The sequence below is a fragment of the Hylaeus volcanicus genome, chromosome 4, assembly GCF_026283585.1.
Source record: "Hylaeus volcanicus isolate JK05 chromosome 4, UHH_iyHylVolc1.0_haploid, whole genome shotgun sequence".
Lineage (NCBI taxonomy): Eukaryota > Metazoa > Arthropoda > Insecta > Hymenoptera > Colletidae > Hylaeus > Hylaeus volcanicus.
The window spans coordinates 19,230,836-19,241,134 of record NC_071979.1 but is presented as its reverse complement, the minus strand read 5'-3'; the positions used below and the strand labels follow the sequence as shown (position 1 = coordinate 19,241,134).

The 10,299-nt window shown below is 30.1% G+C and overlaps 1 protein-coding gene and 1 long non-coding RNA gene across 3 annotated transcripts in view; one reads left to right on the top strand and one right to left on the bottom strand.

The window, feature by feature from the left end:
* Positions 1 to 10,299, bottom strand: part of LOC128875537 (uncharacterized) — a 51,322-nt gene that overhangs the window by 18,272 nt on the left and 22,751 nt on the right. The window lies entirely within an intron of this gene.
* LOC128875536 (guanine nucleotide-binding protein G(o) subunit alpha) overlaps positions 1 to 10,299 on the top strand; it is a 31,507-nt gene that overhangs the window by 1,731 nt on the left and 19,477 nt on the right. For both annotated transcript variants that reach the window (XM_054121184.1, XM_054121185.1), the window contains exons 2-3: positions 7,569 to 7,611; positions 8,625 to 8,766. In XM_054121184.1, the coding sequence (XP_053977159.1) occupies positions 7,569 to 7,611; positions 8,625 to 8,766 (185 nt within the window). The remainder of the gene's footprint in view (positions 1 to 7,568; positions 7,612 to 8,624; positions 8,767 to 10,299) is intronic.

Here is a 10,299-nt window from a genome sequence, read left to right as displayed (position 1 = left end):
GTTGTAGAAACCATACTTCAAATTATTCGGATATTGATTTCATAGATGAATCCAATAAATGTATCAGCAATCTAAACAATACGTAAACAGGTGTAACACTAGCAATGAATTATGTTTCACTGATGATGAATGAGGTAATAAAGCACTGGAGAGGCTTAAACATAACAATCACAACGGTTCATAATAGCCATCTACGTTGCTGATAGTAGGGATAGTAGATTAGCTATTTATTTCCTACTTAATCGTGTTAATAGTATGGTTATATTTGTTACCATGGTGGTATCTCATCAAGCATGATCATGAATATTCAAGGATCTGTGTAAATGCATAAATTGTGTTGAATACAAAGAATATTATACACGTTCGAACATTTAGAAGACAAAACATACTTTAATTTACTTTGTTGTTCCTCGTCTGTTTATATAAAAATATTTATGCATCTTTGACAAATGTAAATGTACAAAAATATTCAAGGATCTGTGTAAATGCATAAATGTGTTGAATATAATGAATATAATACACGTTAGAATATTTAGAATACATACTTTAATTTACATTTCTGTTCTTCTTCTGTCATATATAAAAATACGAATTTGCATGAACATCCTAAGTCTAACAATACTGCAACAAGACTGCAATACAATTATTTAATTATGTTATACACAAATATAAACTTGGACCAGCCCCTTTTGAGTAACATATTCTTTCTAACACTTATTAAACGAGTACAGGACCACAGAAATTGAAAAATTAGATTGAAGTTTAATTTATACAAGGGTAATTTGAACTCTACCATCTTAAACATTTCACTTCTTTTCAGTGATAAAAAAAAATGTCATAGAAAAATATTATTTGTTTGAAGTCGGTAAAAATTATAATAATCCAAACAAAGCTCTCAAAGTCATACATTTTCGATTTCAAGGTCATCGACATTTTTTTCAACGACATACACTTTCATTAACGCAACGATGTAAAAAAAAAGAAAAAAATTGTATATCGTATAATATGTTAATCTTCAAATAACTACCGATAAAAAAATTCACGTTTAAATAAGAGAAAAAGTGTATGTAATTTACGTCTTTAATAATATGTATTTTAAGTATGGTTTGAAATAATAAATATTCCAAGTGCGCTTCGAGGTAATAGGTATTTCAAATAAGCTTTGGAACAGCAGTGTTACCGTTTACATAGCGAATCAATATTTATTCGTCAATCTGAAAGTTTATTTATCATTTTCAAATAGATAGTCAATATGTTTCAGAGCGATGCATGTAACATTTCCATTTTATTTTTAACCAATGAATATGCTAGATAAAATTTCTATAAAAGAGGAATATGAATCATTAAAAATCAACGTTATATACGAAACTATAAATAATATAAATACGTGTAGGTAATGTTAGAAGCATATTTATTATAATAATTTCTTTTTTTTTTTTTACTAATCATTAATTATTTCATCATTTTAACGAAATAAGAAAATTTATAATTCCATTTATTAAACAATTTCGAAACATTCCCTTATTTTAACAAGTCAGCCATTCGCAAAACTATTTAGCGTTCAAAAAATTAATATAAAGTATATTCATATTCGTTGAAGAGTAGAATAAAATGAAATAATAGTTAGTTATGGAGAAATAATATTAGAAAGATAAGAAATCGTTGGATAAAATTCAGAAGTGATTGTGCCGTATTCTGTAGTATACTTAATTAGTTATTAAGAAGGTATGTGAATTTAGAAATTGTAGAATAAAAGTGTACGTGTAAAAATAACTGTTATGTAAGTAGCACGTCGACTCTTAATCGGACAAATTGATCATCATGTAAGCAACTAATATGAAACCATTAAGAAGGCAAGTGTTTATTACGCAATGATGGACTAACCATTGAAATAAAAGAGTAGTTACAAGACTAGCACTGCTGTTGCAATAAAATTAAATTACAGTTACATTTCACACTTTACCATTACATTTTTCCATAAGAAATGTATAATGCATTTTTATTTGGAAAAAAATAATTATCCCAGCTGTTAAGTGATTAATAACTGTTTCATTTAAATCATTCAACTTAATTTAAAAATTGTTTGTTGCAAATTCTTATATTATTGCTTTTTAGTATTTCTACTCTGCCTTTATAAAAATAGGTTAACCATAAAAGAAGTAATTCATTAATTAAGTGTTCCTTTTATCCTTATTATTAAAAGATATTAAACATATCTCGCAAAATGTAAAGTTTGTAAGCTTGATAATACTATATTTTAGATTTAGAAATATAAAAGTTGGGGATTAGGAAGTTAAAAAATTTAGGATTTTGGAATTTGGAAAAATTTAAAAATTGTGTGTCAGGACTTTAGAAAAGCTTAAAAGTTAACAATTATGATATTAGAAAATTTAAAAAAAAAAATACACAAAAAATTGTAGGGATAGAAATAAATGTATAGTGTGCAGGAAATGTTGGAAAATTTTAAAATTAGGAATTAAGAAAAATTAAGAATTAACAATTATGAATTTAGAAAATTGAGAAAAGTTACGAATTAAAAATTGTATACAAATTGAAATGTGAGAAATTTCTAGTGTGCAGGAATTCTAGAAAAAAAATTGTATTTAACTCAGCGTAAAAAATGATCCGAATTGCAAGAATACACCCGCATGAAACAGTACAGTTGAAGTAGTTGATTAATTGGCTCACCGTTTCCATATTCAGTTTCTGCTCGGGTTACTGTTTGTTTGTAGTGACTCGTTTTGTAGAACACAGCGATTGTGACTTCAATAATTAATGAATTGCGTTTTAATTAGAGCGGAATTATTATTACAGGCGTGCGTGTGCAAACCGACGTATGTGCGTCAATTACGTTATTTACAAACGAATGAAAAATTTAATTTACCTGAAAAAATTCTGCCCATTATTTGCTACTTTCTCCAATGAAATTATAAATTATACACACTTAAATTATATGAAACTGTGATCTGTTAATACAAAATTATATATTATACACCAAATTATTCGAAAACTGCACGAAAGCAAGAACAATATAAAACATTTATGATCATCGATTCATTCTGTACAATTTAAAAATTACGTAACATGGAAGAACGCGGTTAATATAATACACTAATAATTAAAAATAATAAATGATACACACTCCAGTTATTTAAAAGAAAACGATAAATTTTAAATGATTCAAAAATTGGCGTTTTAATCAATAGAATCTATTGTCTGTGATCACGAAATTGTTAATTATTGTTAATTTGAAAAGCAAGTGTATACAGAATATTTTGAGAAATACTTTGTGTGTAATGTCGGTGCCGACAATAACAGTGGAAGGCCAACGGGTTGAAAATCGTAAGCGAACATTCGTTTGAAACAATTCATTTTCGAAATCCTTACGTCTGATTAAAGCAGAGATAAAGAATCTCTGGTTTTCTGGTCGGCATTCAAACACGAGATTATTCGAGGGAAATCTGGGTCCTGTTTATTGGTGTTACCAATGACGTCATTCCTTTTGCTTGCGTCTTCGAGTATTTTCATCCCATTTATGCCGCAGGAAACGCCACACGATCGTTTTCTCTTTGACTCCTATATCATTCGCTAATTCGAATGCGCGAGAAATATTTTCCGGTGACCGTCAAAATACGTGCATCGGACGAATAACAATGATCAAGAAACAAAATATAAACAAGATATAAATACATTTGACGTAGAAATTAATTTATATCAAAATAATTTATATAAACTTATATACGCATTTATATAAATTTAAATACGTATATTTTCTTTTAAATAATTTGAATGTGTATCATTTGTAATTTTGTTGGACAAATTATTAATAATATAGCCTATATATTATGATGTAACATCATACATTATATTGTATTATATTATATAATAATTAATTAATATGAATTTATATAAAAATAAAAATGGAAAGTAATTTATATTCATTCGTTTATAACTTTAATTTAAGTAGGAATATTTCATTGTCATTTTGTTATTTTATGTTTAATTACGAATCTTCTAGATCCGCGGTCTGGTCTCTATCGCAATGAATCTATACATATATTACATAACCTAAGTCCTAATCTGATGACTAGACTCCGGATGTTTATGCAAATTCATATTTTTACATACACAGATGACGAACAGAACAGTAAATTAAAATATATTTTGCCTTCTAAATCTAGCGACGTGTTGTTCCTCGTCTGTTTATATAAAAATATTTATGCATCTGTGACAAATGAAAATATATACAACAATATACAAGGACGTGTGTAAATCCATAAATGTGTTAAATATAAAGAATATCATACACGTTCGAACATTCAGAAGATAACCTAAGTCCTAACCTGATGACTAGACTGCGGATGTTTATGCAAATTCATATTTTTACATACACAGATGATGAACAGAATAGTAAATTAAGATATATTTTGCCTTCTAAATGTTGCGACGGGTAGTATATTTTTTATATTTAACATATTTACGCATTCGTACAGATCCTTCTATGTTTTCGTGTATTTACATTTCTCATAAACGCATATAAACATCGGCAGTGTAACCCAGAGTGAGTTTTCATTAGAAAAAAAAAAAAAAATAAATAATAAACGTCTAGTAAACTTTTTGAGGACACAGTCGAGTAGCTTTCGAGGGAAACAATTTTGAACACGTGATCAATATGCAAACAAATGTTCATACCGAAAATCGTTTCCGTCTCGCTCTACGTAACCAATCAAAAGTTTAATCAAGTCGGTACATAATACATGTACCACCGTTCCAAGAAGATGGCCACGGGCGTCGTCTGATAAGTGAAACTGCCTCACTCTTGTGAAATTGCGGACGATGAGGATCGTTTCGTCTCATTAATCGTAAGGATTCTAGTCCGAGACTATGTAATGAGACGAAATGGTCCTTTGGTCTGCAATTTTAAAAGTACCACGGAATTTACGGACGTCGCCAAAGACAATTCCCTCGTGGGCATGATGATACTTTATGCCTCGTGTCACGAGCAGTGACATAGTTAGGTCACAACGCAACTAACAAATTACTTAAATTAATCCTTTGTATTCGATGTTATTTGTTCGGCATGCTAATTATTCGATGGATAGTCAATCGAAAAGGAAAGTAACATTTACTTATTTCAGAACAGTGTATCTATTTATAGGCTTTTTAGTTTCAGTGTTTACTTTCTAACGTCCAAATATTAAGTGTTTTTTAGATTATGATAGGTAGATACTGACATTAATACGAATATGATTCCGGTAGATAAAGTATTTACTTATTTCAGAGCATCACCAGTGTACCTATTTATAGGTTTTTTTAGTTCCGGTGTTTACCTTCTAACGTCCAAATATTAAGTGTTTTTTAGATTATTATAGGTAGATACCGACATTACAATAGTTATAAATAAACTCTCACTAGATGAAGTGTTAACACTTTAATCAAGTTCAGTGATTAGTAGTGCTTTATTTAGAAAAAGATCACACGTCCAAAAGAATTTTCAATAATATTATATATTAAATTATATTAATCTAGAGTAACATTAACTTGTGGTTATTACTAGGTATAGTATTGTAAGTGGACCTCCTGCAACAATTCAGTAAGGTCTGACAGGTAGATACTAAAATTAATACGAATATGTTTCCAGTAGATAAAGAATTAATACTTTAATCAAGTTCAATGGAATTGTACACGTAGCGTAATGTATTTAAGCCCTAAATTTCGAGGTACTCAAAATCTGATTGTTGAATTAGATTTGTAACTAGGAGATACTCGTCATCCATATGTTCGATCTAAGCACGATCTTTATAACATCGATATTAAATTAAAAGATTTTTTCATTTGACGTTTTCCATTTTATTGAATTCTTTGCATTAACGTGCCTTTGGCATCGAACGTAATTCTAATATTTATTGTATTCTCATACAGTCAGTGTAATAAGTATTCGTACGAAAGCCAATTCAAAATAAAACTTCATATATTTATTTTATTAATGAATGTTTGGGAAAGAAATAATTAACCAAGATTCCTACATATTTTTAGAGTAGATTTTGTGTAAATTGAAGTTTATTACTTTTAATCATAACTTCTTATTTCTTTTCTTATTAATTTTATTTTAAATTGGCTGCTCTGTGATGTCTAAGAAACATCCTTTCGAATACCCGTAAACTTTTTTACCCGGAAAATTTTTCGTTTCTCCAAAGAAAATTTATACGTTAAGTACCTTTAGAAATTTGTTCGATTCATTTCACACAGAAATTTTTGAAATATTGTGTTTTTTTTCGAAACTACATTTCTCCGATACGTGGGAATGATAACTCAAAAGCTAATCGACCGATGGTTCCCAAACATTACATGCATCTACTTTACTTAAATACCTCGGACAGGAACTAAACATTGGAATGAAATCATTGTGCAAAGTAGGTTCTTGAGGAAACTCTTGTTACGATATTCTGCCATTAGGTAATTCGTGAACAAAACGATCACGAAATCCAAAGAAAACGTACATGCGAATCAGAGAAAGAAAAAAAAGCGGTGCTTAGGGCGGAAGTACAGGACCGGAAATGACGTGGTGGCACAGTGTGCCAGCGGAACTTGCTTTCCTGCTTATGGATGGCGGGTCTCCCCCTCTTTTAAAAAGCTCTTTCATCCCGAACCGCGCGCTTCGAATTGCTCGCGCTTACAACCACGATGTTCAAACACGACACTAAACCTCAACCAACACTACCTTCGGTCAATACGTATCTATAATACGTACTGTTAAACAGGGTGGCTCGTGTAAGTGTAACAAGCCGTAACTTCGTTATCCGTACATTTAGAGAAAAAATATCGAAGGAAAAAGATGAATGGCTCTACATGTACTATACTTGTAGGACCGTGTTTCTTATACAAACGCAATGGTGCTGGTGCAATCGATTGATCCATTATTTTTTTTTATACGGAAATGCATCCATTTTTGTTTTGCATAGGTTGATTCCTTTCGTCATTCTTCGCGTAAAAATATTAGGGTAGAGTGGTAAAAAAATGATTATCTGATATCTGCACATTTAGGTACAATTTATTCGTTAGTATTTTAAAAGGTTTTCAATGACCAGGGGCAGAGAACAGTGATCATTAGACTGCGGATCTTTATGCATTTGTAGGAAATTTGAATGTGCAAGAAGCTACAAAATGTAAAGAATATGCATGAATATAAAAAAAAAGATTGAAAGTAAAGTTCATGTTACAACATTTGCAGAATAAAATGAATTCTTATTTAGGTTTCATTTTTTGTAGGCACGTTCGCGAAGATTTTATTTTGCATAAAGATCCGCAGTCTAGTGATCATAAATATTTGTTTATCAGCATTGTATTACAATAATATCTGCTGATAATTATAATCATTATTAATTATATGTTCGTTGCCACTATTCTGATAAATACGATATTTGCTTTGAAATTCTCAGATAATATAATAATAATTATTTTTTGTAGATTTTATCTTCTCTGAAGTAATTATTTTAATTGATCGTCTTTACCGAAATATTTTGTTTCATGTTGCTCGTTATAAATAAAAATACATTTTTGTGTTTCAGGTGCTGGGGAGTCTGGAAAAAGTACCATCGTAAAACAAATGAAGTGAGTAGTGAAATACTTTCCTATTATTAAACAAAAGAAAATTTTTTTTAAGTATTAATATCAGTCAGTATAGCCAGACGTGTCCTTTTTGGGATACCATTTATCGAATAGTTTCTATACAAAATATTTATTTTTGACAATCTACGACGTCAGAATTGTAAAATGTTTCAGTTTCAATTTATTTGATTCGATTCAATTAAAATCACAGTGTATCATGATATCTATGTGTTATTATTATTATTATAAGATACAAAGAATTCGCACAGGAAAGAGTTGAACAGAAAGTTAAATGAAACCAATTTTCGTATAAAGATTAAAGAATAATTTATAATAAATTATATGTATGCTGAATAAATGTTTAATATACAATGATAAGAAAATTAGTATCTTCTGGAAAGTATTTTTCAGTCTTCCTGCTGGAAGTAAAATTGTCTGTTAACTTCATTAGGGGTATAGCGAATCGGTCATTCACTTCGTAAAATCAATAATTTCCATCCTGAAAGAACAGTTGCCGGTAAAACGTGTTTTAAATCATGTTTTTTCGTCAATGAACCCATTCATGGCGTCCCGTGAACAAAACCATATGTATTCAGTCGAGGACATGATTTCTGGCATGCTGATTCGATATTTGCACGAACGAAACATTACAATATCTTGCTTGGAATTCTAATTATTATTACTTTGCTTTCAATTAATTCATAACTTTACTTCAATTCGCGTTGAAAACATCTTCCCTAATGTCACGGAATTTATTAACTTTTTTGGGCAGGTGTTAAGGAAAGAAGATAAAGTTTCATAGAAAAATTATCTCCTTTTAGTTAAGCGCCAAAATACATACTTAAATACCATATTATTGTTTTCAATGAATATTTGTTACAATTGAATATTGAAATTTAGTTGTTTCTCTTTTTTTAGCGAATTTAATATAAATTAAATTGCAACGTTTATAAAATAGAATTTTAATAAACAATTTTAATATACTGGAACTGACCATCCGTTATTTATTTTTACAGAATTATCCATGAAAGCGGATTTACGCCTGAGGATTTCAAGCAGTACAGACCTGTAGTGTACAGCAACACGATACAATCTCTAGTCGCTATTCTCAAAGCGATGCCAACTTTGGGCATCAGTTTCACGACCAATGAACGGGAGGTAAATCTGACTTTTGCTACTATAGAATACACAAGCAGTGGCAAGCCATCCATAGTATAGAATGTATATAAACGATAGCCATTTGCTAGTACACGATCTACATAAATTGTAATAATCTTATTCTTGTACCTAGAATGTACATAAACGTTATTATTATTATTATAAGGTATAAAGAATTCGCACAGGAAAGAGTTGAATAGAAATTTAAAAGAAACCAATTTTCGTATGATATAGTCTTTCCTAATATCGAATGCTCATTAACAGTGGTAGTGTCGCTCTAATATACAGTGTACACAAATAGTAGCCATTTGCTAGTATATAATACACACAGTAAGTAGTAGTTTGTTCTTACTGTAGAAAATATATAAACGTCGTTACTCCTATCTGATTTAGAACAAACATAAATTTACTAGTATATAATGTACATAATTCAATATTGATTTAGTTTCCTACTTGGAAATATAACAATGAAAAGTACGAAATGGAAATTGTAAAAAGTATTCGCCAATTTACGGAACTGACAAAATAAGGCAGTATCGCAAACGGATATTTTCAACGGGGAGAAATAAATAAAAATTAGCATGTCAAGGAATCGGAACTCATTGTCAGAAGCACCGGTTTGAAAAGTCGATCAATCGGTGCTCGAAGTAGACCCTCGTGCTCGTTTTCGAGGCGGGGGCTCGTTATTGGCTTTAAGATAAACGACGCAGCCGCGATGCTCCACGATCGGTAAATATGCCCGAAGAGTGTGCTTCAGAACCGCCTCGAGATGCGCATCGATCGTTCAAGTACTCAGCCATCGATAATTTTTGACTCGCTTCAGTCACTGACTACTTGTGTATTCTATAGCTATCCCCTTAGCTATCAATCCTTATCACGGTTCGCAGACGTTTTTATGGGTTTTTTTTTTACAGATATTTCTGTTAACCAATTCACCCTATTATTATCCACAACGTTATTTATATATTTTATTTATCGTCTTTATTGACAGCCTTTATTGCACTTAAAGATCGGAGTGAAATTATTTTTCGTAGACTATTGTCTTTGGTATTTTGATTAGCCGACTATGGATGTTTTTTAACATCCTCCTTTATATTTTCATAGATATAAAAAAAGAGGATTGAATCTTAAATATAGGGATGATTCATAAATAATAAATTCATAAATAAATAATCACCGTTGCAGGTAAAAAATAATCATGCTTTCGGGGAACCTTCTGCATGTAGCACTTTTTAATTTGCTTGCTACATGGGAATAATTGATAATCAACAATGGTGATTATATAAACGATTGAGATTTATTATGTAATAATTATACTGCGGATTTTACGTAAATGTGATGTACAATAATATAGAAAACATACATAAAATACATAATCGGTGTCGAATATATTCTACAATTATTGTAATAATATTGTTATTTCATTTTGCACAAGTCCACGTACCTTTTGGTTATGCTTAACGTGTGTTTATTATGTTAGTTTATGTCATAAATGCATAAAATCGGCAGTCTTGTAATAATATTGTTATTTCA